Here is a 14,213-nt window from a genome sequence, read left to right as displayed (position 1 = left end):
CCCTCAATTCCCTCTCCCAACATGATTAGGGCAGGACTGGGAGTGGTGAATGATGGGTCTTGCTGAGGTAGGAGTGGGGAGAAGAGGAGAGGGTTCTCAAGGATCACTTTGGAGGTGATCCCTCCAAAGCAATACCCATTTTGCCACCCCTTCTCCAAACCCTTCAGTTTCCCTTTCCCATCCTGACCTATCCCACAATATGGTCAGGGTGACAACAGGAGCCACCCCCAAATCTTTAGAACCACATCTCCTTCCCAACCCTGCATATGGCCCTGAAAGATCCCCTGGCCAAGGGGAGAGAAGGCCTGTACTTTTGCACATCCCAATCCAAATCTCAGTGGCCACCCTCCCCAGGCCACTTGCAAATGTTTCTCTCTTTTTTGCTTTCTCTGTGCCTGTCATCCCTTCGCTAATGAGGATTCTCCTTCTTATTCTCTCCACATTCTCCCATGCTACCCAGAGGTCTTTTCCCAACCTTCCCACTCCGCTCACCTCGTCCTCATCCAGCATGAGAAGCTGGTTCCCCGAGATGATGCAGAACCGTGGGTTCCAACCAGGACGATCATATGGGGAATGAACGTATTGGGTTCGGTGCATAGGGGGTCCCCGTACATCTGGGGGACAGAGACACACAGAAACAGTAAGGGACGCTCTATGCGTTTAGGAGACAGAGGCCCAAAATGGCAAGAGAGAGAGTCCACAAAGTGGGAGAATGACACCCCACCCGCCTTGAGATCACAGATAGAGGGTAAGCACATAGTAACTTTAAAGGAACAGAAGATAAGCCTGTATATCTGGGGGGAAAGAGGGGAGGGGAAATCACATCACAGGGGGCTCCATAGACTTGAGTTAAGAAATTCGGGGGGGGGGGTTTCAGGGAGGGGAAGCATATCATGACAGAGAGGGTACAAGTTTAGAAGTAGAGAAAGTGACCGTGCTTTCCATCCACATCAAAATATATATATAAAAAGATGGAAGGAACAGCAAAACTGGCAGAAGGAAGGCACACAGAGATGGTGGTGGTGGGTGACTGGGAAGAGGGAGGGCATCCAGAAGATGAGGACTTGGAGGGAAGGTGGCTCACCCATCTGTAAGACAGTGAGAGGAGGGCTGCACGGCTGTGGGAAAGAAGGATGGGGGTGGGGTGGGTAGGAACATTTGGGTCATGAAATTCTGATAGCTAAGCATCTGGAAAAGAGAGGAAGTGAGGGAGCTTACCTGTTCACAGAATCAGAGACAGGAGAGGGCCTCTCCTCCTGTCTCTCCTCTATTCTCAGCTCCCTCCTCCTCTAGCCCAACCCCGCTCAACCTCTGGGGAAAGTTCTGGTTCTTCTGGTGGTAGGGGGAGGATAGGTCTTGTCAACATCTGGCTATGGAGGGGCTGGAGAGTGAGGAGGTAGGAGACATGCCTTTGTTTGAATGAACAGAGACTGAATTGATCTCTTCTCCCACTCCATGCCCAGAGATTAAAGATTCAGTACTGCCCCTTCTCTTCACCTAGTCTCCACGGACAGGACGGAAGCCAACTCCACAGGTTAGGAACCTCTCCAAGGCACAGTGAGGAGCTTGAGGAAGAAAGAGGGGAAGGAAGGATGGAAGGTCTGGGCCTGTGACAGAGAGGGGGCCTCCAAAGTGCAAGCTGAGGATGGGGACAAACTTCTGAAAAAGAACACTAGACCAAGCATTGCCCATGCTCGGAGATGCCCCCAGGGGGCATCTTACCCAGTTTAGCTGTTCTTTCCATTCCCCCATCCCTGCAAACTGTCTCTCCTTTAAATCCCAATGCTACACACCATCACAGGGACACAGGGAACAGGCCCTATGGAAGTAAGAATCAAATTGGTGACATCAAAGTGATAGAAAATAGGTTTAAGGTATCACAGCGTGAAACAATTTAGAGGAAGAAAAAAAAATCAAATCCTGTCACCTTTACACGATAACTAATCATGGATATATTGCAAGAAAAGAACTGTTCTTTAAGCTCCCTCCTAAATGAGTACCCCGGGGCGCCTGGCTGGCTCAGTCAGTAGAGAATGTGACTCTTGATCTCAGGGTCATGAGTTCCATCCCCATGTTGGGAGTGGAGCCTACTTTAAAATAAAATAAAATCTAACTGAATACCCCTGAGCAGGAAAGTTTTGAAAAATCTAGCCCCTTTCTGTCGATATGCATGTTCTTCAAATGGACGTAACCTTCACATCAGAGTCAGAGATGAACCCCTAGAATACATATATTTAGAAACCCCAGTACTTCCAGACTTTCACTATCTCCAAGCCACCTCAGAGATTCTCTCCAATACCCTCTTAGATACAGATATCACCAGTCCCTAGGCTCTGAGACTGCACACACTGCAGGCAACATGCCCACCGCACTCAGACTCTGAGGGCTCCCAGAAGAGAAGTCTGTTGATACATATAAACATTCTGGGAGGGGCTGGTTCTGGCTGTAGCCACAGGAAGGCAGGCTAGAGTTTAGGGGACACTTTCCCCTTGGGAGCAGGGAAGGTTGCAGGGAACGTAGCTTAGGAGCGACTCTGGAAACACACACCCCACACACACATATTGTCTGGACTTAAGTAAGGATGATTCTGGGAGGCAGATGCAAGAGACAGACCAACACAGCTGAGAAAAGGGAAAAAATTTTACTAGGATAAGAAATCCCACAGGGCTTAGATGGGGATGTCTCGTAGGCCCTGTTCCAACCATCAAAACCTACATCTTTGCACCCCAAATCTCCAACGCCCCAGGAAGTAGAAGAGACAAGAAAAGAGGAACGAGTGGTAAGAGCGAAGTAAGGTATTAGGGGAAAGTAGGTAGGCACAGACTTGCAGTGACAAGATGGGGAATGGGGTAGGGATAGAGGATGGACTGGGGGACAAATCACAGGGATGGAGCTAAGTGAAAAGGAGGCAGAAATGAGAGTCAACCCCTAGAGACAAGGGAATATACCAGAAGAGCCCAGTCAGACATGGGGCAGAGGAAATGAGGTGCACCTAACAGGGGTACTAAGACAATGGGGTCATGAAGGAGAGGTAGAGAGGTGGCAGAGATATAAGGGAGCTACCAGATAGAAGGGAGGGGAGAGGGAATGGGCCAGAGAAGGGACTGAGATAGGGGAAGAACAGAATGGGGACTCATATAAGGAACGGACACCGTATGGGGGGAAAGATATAGGTGATGGACACTAGAGGAGGGAGGGGGAATGGAAATAAGGACTGGAGGTGGGGGAGGGGGGTAAAAGTGGTGAAGTGAAGGGGGCGGAAAGGACCCCAGGGGGTACATTTCTCTGGTCAAAGGCCTTAGTGATGGTCAGAGTCTGGGGCAGGGTCCTAACCTGCCCTCTACTCCCATCGCTCAATCTTACTTCTATTGCCCCCTCCCCCCCCCCAATAAACACACACATAATTTGGCCCTCCCCCTGCCCTGGTCTCTCCTCCCCCAGCCCATTCCCTCTCTCCTCTCTTCCCTCCATCTGGACCCTTCATTCCCCCACCCCCCACTGCCTCCCTCTCTCTCCATCTGGCCCCTTCTTCTCTCCCTCCATCCTCCTCTCTTTTTCAACCCCCTACCATTCTCTGGCCCCTCCACCATACACTACCCCCCCATCTTCTTGGCCTCTCTTTCCATCCCTGTGTTTTCATTTCCCCCTTCCGGCCCCTTTCCTAAGACTCTGTCCTTCTATTTCCTTAATATCTTCCTCATCTCTCAGCTCCCACCTCCAAATTATTTCTGCAGGTCTCCCCCCAACCCTAGCCTTCTATATTCCCACCCTTTCTGGCAATCTCTTTTCCCCTTCATCATTTTCCCTTCAGCCCCATTCAAAGCCTGTTTCCTGGCCCCTCCGGCCCCTATCTACCCCTATCTTCTGGCCTCCCAATCCTCCTTCCCCATTGCTCCCATCCCTGCCTTCCCGGTCCTCCTCTCTCTCCCTCCATTTCAGCTGCTCCCCTCCCTGGCCCCGGCTCTGCACCCCCCCCCCGCCCCTGCCCCTCCCCCTCTTGCCCCCCCCAACTGGCCCTCCCCCTCCCCTCACCACCGTACCTCTGAAGGGGGCATAGGACATCGCGGGGATGCTCCCCCGATGGATGGAGGCGCGAGACCTGCTCATCAGGCCTGGGGGGGAGGGGGCGGGGGGACGGGGGAGAAAGAGAAGAGAGAAAGAGGGGGAGAGAGAGGGGGAGAAGGAGGAGGAGGTGGAGGAGGAGGAGGAGGAGAGAGGAGGAGAGAGGAGCAGAGAGGAGCGGAGAGGAGGAGAGAGGAGGAGGAGGAGGAGAATAGGAGCCAACGGCAGCAGCGGCAGCCGGGAGGGAGAGAGAGAGAGAGAGAGAGGGGGGCGGGGGAGTGAGCGAGAGAGGAGAGAGCAGGAGGAGGAGGAGAGAGAGACTCTGCAGCCCCCACCCCTACCCAGTGAGAACCAGAGAGAGAGACCCCTGCCTCAAAAACATAGTAGACGGAGTGCAGTTCTAAAGATGCATACCTCAGATCCTGAGACTGACAGACCCCAGACCCACAGAGAAGTATACCTTGCCACCCTCCGGGGGGGGGGGGTTAATTTTAAACCCAAAATCTAGAGGAAAAGATACCCCAATCTCAGGGCACAAAACAGATCCTGGACCCCCCTCCCCATTGAGAGAAGGGTCAGAGATCAAAATATCAATGTCCAGCTTCAAAAAGGTTCTGCACAGCCACAGAAATCTTAAGACTCCAGAATCATATGGTGATTTCAGGAACCAAGATCAGAGACCTAGAGTCAAAGAAAAAGATGAGATCCAGATTCAGAAAAAATCCAGACCTCGAATTAGGTCTTAGAGAACTCAGATCCAAAGATACCAGACCCCAGACTTAAATCTCAGAGAAAAGAAACTGTAGACTCAGAGACTGATAATTCAGGAGACCAAGAAACTCCAGACCTGAGGGTTGAGGATGGGCAGAAGGGAAAAGAGAGAAGAAGAGGAGAAAGAGACACTCAGGTAGCTCAGAGATGTAGAATGCAGAGACCCCAAACTCATAAAGAGTTTGAAAGACCTTGGAGAGAGAGTGATCTCAGTCCCAGAGACACAGAAATTCCCAAAACAAAAAGGAATCTCGGTCCCAAGAAAGATCCCACTGCAAATACTGAAAGGCCCTACAGAGATCCAGCTCAGAAACAAACTCCAAATCCAAAGACAGATCTCAGGGAGACGTCATCCCCAGAGACGCAGGTAGGACAGAACTCTGATAAACGCCCAGTGACACCCACCCAGCAGACCCAGAGACCCCAGATCTTGAAAGGAGGAGAAATACTGGGTAGGGGGAGTGGCAAGAGCCTTTTCTCTGCTGCCTCCTCCCACCTCTCTCTCCTCTCATTGGCCCCTCTCTCCATTTTTGGGTCACTGGATGTGCTTGGGCCCCAGGGAAGTTATGTAGGACAGGTCCAGGCTCCTGGGGGATGGGTTAAGGGAAGGAGACCCAAGACTCAGAGGTGTTATAAGTCCTGAAGAGTTAAATAGAAGAGGGGTGAGGGACAAAAGGACCATCACTACGTCTTGGTGTCCTCCATATCCCCAACCTGCTGCCCTCCTCTCTTCCCCACCCCCACCCCATTCACTAGTCTGTCTCCAGCTGTAGGGTTTCAGTTAAGAAGGCTGAATTGCCCTCAGCCCCATTTTCATCACCCTGTATCCCATTCACAGGGTTTCACTCTGTCCTTTTAAAAAAGCATCTTGCCCCACCTAGCCATCGTCTTGCCATGCACATCCCTGCCTAATCACTTTCCCCTGCCCAGGGATAGCTGGCTTCTCAGATTATCCCTGTTCATTACCCAACCTAGGCATATGTCAGTCCTAACCAAAGAGGCAGGGGGCGCTCTCTTTACCCCCTGAGATTCGAGCTTCTCAGACCCTCCCACTCCTTAAGGCCTCGGGAACAGTCTAACGGCTGTAACTGGGCACATTCTGGCGTTTAAAGATGACTCCACACTCCACAACCTGACGCATCGAATTGGCGGGGTCTCCAGCCCCCCTTTCCTAGCGCCAGCACTCTCGTCACGTGGCGTGCGGGGCTGGCCAGCGATTGGCCTCTTCGCGTCGCTCATTGAGATACAGCCGCCTGAGGGAGACAGGCCCCCTCACGTGACAGTGGAACAACGCTGCGGCTCCCCTCAGCCTGCAATTGGCTGTTTTCCGGTTTACACGGAAACGAGAGTGCCATTTCCGCGCACGTCTGCAGATCCGGCTGTCGATTGGCCCAATTCCCTTTCGCTCCTCCTCCTTCAGGAGGAGGGGCAAACTGGGCCACGTGAGGGCCAGGATTGGCTGGCTCTGGATGTTCGGTCCGGCTTCCGCTGTGGTCGCGTGGTGTGCTTTTTCTTATCACGTGACTGCTGCCCAGGTAAGAAGAGGCCGCTCTTCCTGGGTTTGGGGTCGTTTCTGGGAGTTACGTGTGATTTTTGACATTCAACCCTCCTCTACCAGCAATAGGCTGCATGAGTTGGGGGCGGGCTTCCGCAATCCTGTTCGGCGCAGGGGTGAGTGACCGGCCCCGCCCCTTCCGGTCCTCGCAGCCTCGACCACCACCCGCTCCCCAAATCCTAGAGGTTGGCTTCTGAGGAGGGAGTGGAAACCGAGTGTGCCTTAATTGCTCAAGTTTCTCTCCCAGCTTCAGGGACCTTTTCCTTCGGGGTGCAGAAGAGGGGAAGGGCAGAGCTTGTCTATCCAAGCGAAGGGTTCCCGAGATGCAGTTTCCTCGGGTAGTTGTGGAGTGACACCGAATTCATTTCGTGCTCTCAGGCCACTCTGCTCCTGTCGCTTCTTTGGATGCCGGCGCTGCTGCCTGTGGCCTCTCGCCTTCTCTTGCTACCCCGAGCTCTGCTGACCATGGCTTCCGGAAGCCCCCCGTCCCAGCCCTCGCCGGCCTCGAGCTCAGGCTATGTTCCCGGCACAGTCTCTGCAGCCTTTGTCACCTGCCCCAACGAGAGGGTCGCCAAGGAGATCGCCAGGTGGGAACCTTAGCGTGGAGCCAGGAAGGAGGATCTTGAGGAGAGAGAGTTGGTGGTGGCAGAGAAGTGCACTCCTGCAGCTTCCTGCCTGATCTCCCGCTTTGGAACCCTGTCCTTTGGCTGCCAGTGCAAAAATCCGGGTCATGGGGCATTCTGAATGGGGCTTTCTCTTCACCTTCAGGGCTGTGGTGGAGAAGCGCTTGGCAGCCTGCGTTAACCTCATCCCTCAGATTACATCCATGTGAGTCATAGGCTTTAGTGGGGGGGGGGGGCTAACCTGACTCTAGGGGCTGACTGGGCCTTTCCTTGAGGGCAGTCTTTGCTCCCTTAACACTCTCTCCCTGACCTTTTCAGCTATGAATGGAAAGGAGAGCTTGAAGAGGACAATGAAGTGCTGATGGTGAGAAACGTTTCCCCATCCAGCGAAACCCTTTTGAAACGCTTTTGACTCCTATCCGTCATGAGATCCTGAAATCAACCCCACCCCTGATTCAATCATGCTTGTCTTTGCTTCTTAGATGATTAAAACCCGAAGTTCCTTGGTTCCAGCTTTGACAGATTATGTTCGGTGAGAACTCTGACGTGGGTAGGGGTGAGGGCGTGGGGTGGGACTTGCTGGGCAGTCCGAGGGAGTGGGCTCCTTTAGGTAAATCTTTGAGTGATTCCTCCCCCCCCCGCCCCCACCATTTTTTCAGTTCTGTGCACCCTTACGAAGTGGCCGAGGTGATCGCATTGCCTGTAGAGCAGGGGAACTCCCCGTATTTGCATTGGGTGCGCCAGGTTACAGAGTCAGTTGCGGACTCCAGCACAGTCCTACCATGATGAGCCCGGTTCCTGCCATGTTCCCCTTGTATATTTCAATGCCCTTTGACTTGCAGTGATAACTGGGCCCCTAATAAATCCTGTCTGTGGTTCTTTCTGCCTTTTGCCTCTTTTCTTGTCACATATGTGAATTTGGGAAGATTAGAAGTGCTTCTGTTTCCTGTGTTCTCATCTTCCAGAATGACCCAGGGCTGCTAGATTTGTTTATTTACCTTTATTTCAATCATACAGAGTCTGGGATCCTTTATCACCCCCCACCCCCCTGCCCTCAGTCTCAGTCCCCAGGGGTTAAATAATTTTAAAAAATATTTAAAAAGCTGTAACAAAATAACATCAAAGGAAATGGGAAGAGGGATGGGGGAAGGGTCAGGAATCACGAAGGGAGCAGAGAAGAGACAGCCTCTCCCCCAATCCCCCCACCTGGATTCCAGCCTGGGCAGTAGAGAGAACTACCCCCTACCTCCCCAGGTACATCCCAGCTGTAGGTGAGGTCAGAGGTCAGGGTATGAAAGTGCCGGTGTGTGTGAATGGGGAGGTGGGCAGAGGCAGGCTGTTCAGAAGATGCCCCCACCTCCCCACTCAACCAGGTACTGCACAGAACCATCAGGCCGTACTCTCCGAGCAAGGACCCGGACAGGGTCCCCTCGGGACAGGTAGCCAACCCCACCTCGGACTCCTCCCCCAGTCCCAGGAGACAAACTACGGCACAGGGGAGAAGCGGGTGCTGAGCGTCTAGGAAGACCTGGGGAGGGGGCTGGGACTGAGGAAGATGAGGCAGTCATCGAGTGGGGGGCACTTTTAGGGATGTCTGTGGGGAAACCAATGTGAAGTTCCAGGGGTGACCTAGGGAGAGAAGGCAATTGTGAGTCCAGATGCAGATAAGGACTGACTGAAAATGGAGCTCACATGTCGATCAGAGGAACGAAGCAATCAAGTTAGAGACTGAGGAACTTAGGAACATAGAGGTGAAGAGGGGTGGCACAGGCAAAGGGGTAGAATCTCACCTGTCTGGGGGTTCACCATCCCCAGAGGTCCCTGCGGTGCTGGCAGAGGGGTGGAAGGAAGCGAACATCCGGATGGGACTGCTGGGGTTGGGGAGGGGGAAAGTCAGGACCTGAAGCAGGGGAATAGGACCCTCTCCCACTGAGAAGGGCAGAGCGCAAACATTAGCCCCAAGGAATCCCCATCCCCAGAATACTAGGGATCAGACATTGGTTCTAGGAGTCTCTCTAAGACAAGAAGGGGGGAGCCAAGGGGGAGAAATAATTCTGGGTAAGAAAGTTCAGAGGATGTAGATAACTGGAGAAGAGACTCCAAGAGTGCATATCTGGTTGGAGGGTGAAGGAGCACTGACCTGGGCAGGCAGCGGGCGTCTGTGGGCCGGAAGTTGTAGCCGCTGCTGCCCTGGTAACTCTGGTTAGGGCTGGGGGTTGGTGGAGACACTGAGGCCTAGAAGAAGGAGCAAAGGACTGAGAGATAATCCTTGATTCCTTCCCACACCACCGTTTGCTCCGTGGGGTTCCCCCTGCCCCTGTACCTGCAGTGCCCTCTGCAGACGAGCCCGCTCCCTTTGCTCCTGGGGCTCGGGCTGATTGCGCACTGCTGAGGGTGGCCCCAGCTCCTCCATTTTCCCCTTCTGCCTCCTCCTCAGGGGCTCTGGCTCCGGCCTCCGGCGCTTCCCCAGGGGACGTGAGACCCCTCCCCCAGGGCCCTGCCCTGAAGGGAAGCTGTAAGAGGCCTCCTTATCCCCCCAGCCCCCTCCCGGACACCCCAAAGACCTCCCCATCTCCATACATATACCACCCCCTACAGATACCCTGAGAATTTCCCCATCCTCCCTGGACCAGTGACCTGGTGGGGGCTCCATCTCCAGTAAGGGGCTCTACAGGGGGAGGGATCCGAGCATGAAGACCAAACAAACATTTCCTCTTCTTAATCTCCCTCCCTGAAATGAAACTGGGGTGAGGAGACAAATGATATAGGGTCAGTGCAGTAAAAAAAGAGCCCTTCTTATGCTGTCACTTTTCAGAGATGATCTTCCAGGGGGGTGGCAACCCCTTCCCTCCCAGGATTACCATATCCATATCTGCATCTCATTCTGAGCCTGTCTCCATCCAACTCACCGGTCCTTGTGGCTGTTGAGAGCAGAGAGGAGTTTGGAAGAACGTTCTCCCTTGGGGGTATCTGAGAGCTGGGGGAGGGGAGGGAAAATGGGGTCAGGGGAGCAGTGGTGCTTCCCTTCCCCCTTTCTTTATACTTCCTTGTTCCACCCTCACCGCCGAAGCCTCACTACCCCTTACCTCCCCGAGGAGCAAACTGTCCCAATTCTCAGAGGTGAACGGGAGGATCTCACGGTCAAAATCAAAGTATTTTTTCTTACAGCAAACGCTGAGGTGATAGAGGACAAGATGGGCCACATCCACCCTGAAGAAATATTGGGTTGTCAAGGTTGTGGAAGCATTAAAAGAGCCTAGAGAATCCCGAGCTGGGAGGTTGGGGTGTGCAGGATGAAATCCTGGGGGTGCTGAGAGAAGTTACACTGGTCCCCAAACCAGCTCACCAGCGAAGCTGTAGCCTCCTGACCTTCTCAGGGCCTCCCCGACACACACAGCATTCAAACTCATAGAACCTGGAAGCGGGCGAGAAGGAGAGAACACACCTTATACGAGAAAACAATACCTACCACGCTATAGAGGACTCACGAGCAAGGATGGGGCACGCAGGGAAGGGAAGCTTCAGAGCTTGGGAAGAGGACAGATCTGAGACAGCATGGCAGGGCGCCAAGAGGGTGGAGCAGAGTGAGAGGGCTCCCCGTGGCTCCCGGATGCCCCAGTCTCACCTGTCCCCATAGAGGAGGGGCTTGCTCAGACACTGGGTGCAGGCTTCATGGAACCACTGCAGGCAGCTCCGGCACTGCAGCATTTTCAGGTTCCACCTGCGGGGGAGCACAGGCCTAGTGACCTCCAGACACTACCCCCACCTCCACTGCCCCGGACCCTACTCACCACCTCCCCCTGCCCTCTTCGGCACTCGCGTCACTCTGTTCTTTCTCCTTCATTCCCTGAAGTCCGCCTCCCCACTACTCTATCACTCATTCCTTACCTCCCCCCCCTCATTACTCACTCCCCAGGACCACCACAGTAACAGTAGCTCTGCTGCCGGTTGCTCAGGTGTCCAGCGTCCCAGTCGAGCCCCTTCAGTCCATATGGCAGTGACAGCTTCATGCCCAGCATGGCCCGGGCATAAGGGCCCTTCTTCAGTGCACCCCCCCTCTGCAGAGAGGGAGTGGACAGGCCACCTCAGAGGGGTGGTGGGGAGAAGCTGTGGGTAGGGGGTTCCCACAGGAAAGCGCCTTTACCTTGGTGGCAATGGCGAAGACACACTGGCGGCAGACCCAGGATGGGCCCTCTCCCTCTCCAGGAGCTGGAGCTCTGGGAACGTGGCAGTCCTGGTGATAAGCTGAATAATGATAATATTGAGGGTAGACCAACCACTTATGGCATTGCATACCTGGGTGGGCTAGATACTGGGATACAAAGAGTCTCAGCCACCTCATTTCATTTTTTGCCACGATCCTGCTGCGGTGAGTGAATTACTCTTATTTTACAGATGAGGGAACCAGGCTCCTAGAGGTTTGGGGATTTGCCCCAAATCTTATGATTAGACAAGGGTGTATTTGAAGCACCCACTGTCTACAAAGCTCACGCCTCCCCCCTCCATGGCTGTTTCTCCCTGTGCTGGAAGGGAATGAGGTTACAGGGTTGAGGACACTGCCCAGAGCAGTGGCTTGGGGACTCAGCCAGGACAATGGCATAAGGACCATGGTGGAGGGAAGGTTCAGAGGCAAGCTAGACCATTCAGGTGTCCCGCCCTCTCACCGTGGCGACACTTCTCACAGCTGACCAGCCGGTTCCCAGGGACCACAGTCTCAGAGCGACAGACACAGCAGAGGAGTTCCTCCCCAGGGAGGGCAGCTGTGAGGAAACACAGTGTTGCAGGGCCTGTCCTCAAGCCCCTTTCCATCCCCCAAGCCAAGTTTCTATTTTCCATGGCATGCACACACTTAGGTCCCCAGGGTCTCACCGGGGCTAATGTCTTTCCATAGAACCAGAAACTGGGAATCGTCCTCAAACTGGACCAGACACACCTCCCGAGCACTGTCCACCTGGAATGGATGAGCACAGGAGATGAAACAGGAATCAGAACTACATAAGGGGAATGGGGGAAAGGCGCTAGGTCAGAAATCAAAGGTCTTACCTTCTTGATGGTCCCCAAGTATAGCAGCCCATCTGTCCATCTGGCCAGAACATCTTGACCCTCCCAAAGTCGAGGCCTGGGGCCTGAAGTGGGCGCAGGGGAGGCTGGGTCCCAAAGTGGGGGGGCACCAGAGCGGCTCAGCCGGGGGGGCTGTGCCATTGCATCCTGGGGGGGGCCTAGCCAGAAGTGGGATAGGAGAAGGTTATGAATGTTGAGAAACTGTCCCCAGTTTTCTTTGCCTCAAGGACTCAAGCTGCTGTGCCCCCAGACTCCAAATCTGAAACACCTGGATAGGAAACCACACAGCCCCCCTCCCAAGCTTCTTGACTCCAGCTCCTCCAACTCTGGTGCCTGGCTCTCCTCTCCCTAACTACCCCCACCTCCCAACCTAGTTCTCTAGCTTCCCAGCTTCCAGAGCTCCCCTGGGATACTATATCCTGGCCTTGAGATTTTAGGAGACACGATGATTGAAGAAGCAAAGGTTACCATTCAGTTTCTACTATCACCTTCTCCTGTTAGAGGTATCATAATTGGGGTGCTCTGCTACCCAGAGATGTGTTTTGGGACCTTTTCTGGAGATGTTTTCCAGAATAGGAACGGCTGCCTCCCTGGGCCCGCGTGTCTCATTCAGAACAATCAACCTGATGCCAGGTTATGTCAGGTCACCCTCAAATACGGGGCTCCTTGCCCCCGGGTTAGATAACTTCCCTGAGTGCCCCGGGAGGGGGGCGTGTCCCAGTCCCGGTCTCTACTCCCCATGACGGCGAGTCCGAGAGGGGACTTGAGTCGGCCCAGCCCGAACCGATGCCTAGGCGGCGAGGCTCTCCCGCCCGCGCCCTGCGCGCCGACCCCCGGCTCCCTGCCCCCCCACGGGCGCCTCCCGCCGCCTCCTTACCAGTGACAGCTGGGGCCGCCGGGAGCCGGGCAGAGGCAGACGTGGGAGACCGAGGCGAACCCCCCGCGCGGGGAGGACACGTCTGGGCGTCGGAGGGCGGGCAGGCAAGGGCCGGGGGGTCCCCAGGCCCAGCCCCTCCGTCCCGGCAGCTCTGGGGCGTATGACGCAGCAGCCAAAGCAGCGGCAGCGGCAGGAGGAGGCGGCGGGGGAAAGGAGGGGAGGGGAGGGGAGGGACAAACCGGCTCGGGGGGAGGGTGGTGGGAGGGGAGGACTGGGGGGAAGGAGGAGCCGGTGGGGGGGGCGGGCACCACCTCACCCCACCTCCCTCACCTCCAACGGGCCTGGAGGCCGCCAAGCGAGCTGTGCCCTCTCCACAGCTGGGGCGGGTGGAAAGTCAAGACCAGGAGGGAGAGGGAATCCCCACAGCCCCTTCCTCGGAGGGAGACCCGCCTTCGGGGCAGGAGGGAATCCCCCCCTCCCGGCAGCCGGCCTCCAGACTGGCCCCCGCCCCAGCCACATCCGTTAACTGCCCCCCCAACCTCCATGGTCACTCCAAGTCCCGCCTCCCGGCCCCAGTTCACGACCCCGCCCTCCATTCACCCTTCCCGTCGCCCCCGCCACGCCCTCCTCCCTCGAGTGCCCCGCCCTCCTCCCGCCTTTGCCCCCGGCCCCGCCCTCCCCGTGGCAAATTCCCCCCCCCCCCAACGCCGCCGCGCTTCTGCGCACGCGTGACCCCTCCCGCGCGCGGCACCTGGGAGGATTGGACCCCTCCTCTATGGGGCGGCGGCCGTTACCGGTTGGCGCGAGCTAGTCAGCGGGCGTGCGTCCCGCCCAGCGCTTCTAGAGCGGGTGCTCAGACCAGGAGAGCTAGTAGCGAGGCAGTGACGCCGCCAAGAGCCAGCCAATGGGCAGCGGGCGGGCCGGCCCTGGCGGTTCGAACGCTAAGGCAGGGAAAGGGCGGGAGGGGAGAGCCAGCAGTTTGTGGGAGGGCGCGCCAGCCCCGCCTCTGGGCTCGGGTTCCCACCTTCCCTTATCCACCAGAGACTTCCCGCGTGGGGCTGGGGTGGTCGGCGGCAAACTAATGAAGGTGGTTGGCTAGTGGGCACATCTCCTAGATGCGGACAACCCGGGAGGGTATGGGAGCCTCAGGCCACCTAGACTGCAGGGGATAGCCTAACGGGGAGAAAAGCTGAAGCCCTTGCCCTGCAGAGCACAAATACTTGGCAGAGTGGACAGTTCCCATTTCTACAGATTTGGGCAATCG

General features: G+C 55.6%; 3 protein-coding genes across 15 annotated transcripts in view; 1 reads left to right on the top strand and 2 right to left on the bottom strand.

Moving 5' to 3' along the window:
* Window positions 1-4,107, bottom strand: part of SYNGAP1 (synaptic Ras GTPase activating protein 1) — a 31,597-nt gene extending 27,490 nt beyond the window's left edge. For all 7 annotated transcript variants that reach the window (XR_006217586.1, XR_006217585.1, XR_006217584.1 and 4 more), the window contains exons 1-2: window positions 4,041-4,107; window positions 493-614 (exon numbers count right to left, since the gene is read on the bottom strand). Coding sequence is in view for 4 of the 7 variants with exons in the window: in XM_042986129.1 (XP_042842063.1) it covers window positions 493-614; window positions 4,041-4,107 (189 nt within the window). In the remaining 3 variants the exon portion in view is untranslated. The remainder of the gene's footprint in view (window positions 1-492; window positions 615-4,040) is intronic.
* Window positions 4,108-6,261: 2,154 nt separating this feature from the next.
* On the top strand, window positions 6,262-7,889 carry CUTA (cutA divalent cation tolerance homolog). 3 transcript variants are annotated; one of them, XM_007093215.3, is made up of 6 exons: window positions 6,262-6,368; window positions 6,767-6,975; window positions 7,157-7,216; window positions 7,330-7,375; window positions 7,494-7,543; window positions 7,671-7,889. In XM_007093215.3, exons 1-6 carry the CDS (start codon window positions 6,303-6,305, stop codon window positions 7,795-7,797), a joined length of 558 nt encoding a protein of 185 aa, XP_007093277.1. In that variant the 5' UTR covers window positions 6,262-6,302; the 3' UTR covers window positions 7,798-7,889. The 3 variants fall into 3 exon arrangements, with proteins under 3 accessions (XP_007093277.1, XP_007093278.1, XP_007093279.2); XM_007093216.3 differs by lacking the exon at window positions 6,262-6,368 and adding an exon at window positions 6,377-6,504; XM_007093217.3 differs by lacking the exon at window positions 6,262-6,368 and adding an exon at window positions 6,377-6,573.
* A 229-nt stretch (window positions 7,890-8,118) lies between these two features.
* PHF1 (PHD finger protein 1) lies at window positions 8,119-13,195 on the bottom strand. Of its 5 annotated transcripts, none has more exons than XM_042986124.1 (15): window positions 12,950-13,193; window positions 12,055-12,230; window positions 11,881-11,962; window positions 11,676-11,771; window positions 11,156-11,256; window positions 10,921-11,069; window positions 10,637-10,732; window positions 10,358-10,426; window positions 10,098-10,221; window positions 9,921-9,988; window positions 9,649-9,753; window positions 9,335-9,524; window positions 9,152-9,246; window positions 8,802-8,879; window positions 8,119-8,640 (listed from the first exon to the last, which is right to left on the bottom strand). In XM_042986124.1, the coding sequence occupies exons 2-15, from the start codon at window positions 12,211-12,213 to the stop codon at window positions 8,352-8,354; spliced, it is 1,701 nt and encodes a 566-aa protein (XP_042842058.1). In that variant the 5' UTR covers window positions 12,214-12,230; window positions 12,950-13,193; the 3' UTR covers window positions 8,119-8,351. The 5 variants fall into 5 exon arrangements, with proteins under 5 accessions (XP_042842058.1, XP_042842057.1, XP_042842059.1 ...); XM_042986123.1 differs by having other exon boundaries at window positions 8,802-8,882; window positions 12,950-13,192; XM_042986125.1 differs by lacking the exon at window positions 8,802-8,879 and having other exon boundaries at window positions 12,950-13,194.
* Between the last annotated feature and the right edge of the window lie 1,018 nt (window positions 13,196-14,213).

Source organism: Panthera tigris, chromosome B2, assembly GCF_018350195.1.
Source record: "Panthera tigris isolate Pti1 chromosome B2, P.tigris_Pti1_mat1.1, whole genome shotgun sequence".
Classification (NCBI taxonomy): Eukaryota; Metazoa; Chordata; class Mammalia; order Carnivora; family Felidae; genus Panthera; species Panthera tigris.
The sequence above is the reverse complement of the archived record's forward strand: the minus strand, read 5'-3'. Positions and strand labels throughout refer to the sequence as shown.

What these genes read in the sequence shown, in the direction of transcription:
- PHF1 (XM_042986123.1), bottom strand. Translation starts at nt 12,213, where the DNA reads ATGGCACAGCCCCCCCGGCTGAGCCGCTCTGGTGCCCCCCCACTTTGG. An exon ending in TCTTCGCCATTGCCACCAAG is followed by an intron (nt 11,070 to 11,155) that starts GTAAAGGCGCTT and finishes CCCTCTCTGCAG; the next exon opens with AGGGGGGGTGCACTGAAGAA. An exon ending in GACGCCCGCTGCCTGCCCAG is followed by an intron (nt 8,883 to 9,151) that starts GTCAGTGCTCCT and finishes CCCCAACCCCAG; the next exon opens with CAGTCCCATCCGGATGTTCG.
- CUTA (XM_007093217.3), top strand. Translation starts at nt 6,463, where the DNA reads ATGAGTTGGGGGCGGGCTTCCGCAATCCTGTTCGGCGCAGGGGTGAGT. An exon ending in GTCGCCAAGGAGATCGCCAG is followed by an intron (nt 6,976 to 7,156) that starts GTGGGAACCTTA and finishes CTTCACCTTCAG; the next exon opens with GGCTGTGGTGGAGAAGCGCT. An exon ending in GCTTTGACAGATTATGTTCG is followed by an intron (nt 7,544 to 7,670) that starts GTGAGAACTCTG and finishes CCATTTTTTCAG; the next exon opens with TTCTGTGCACCCTTACGAAG.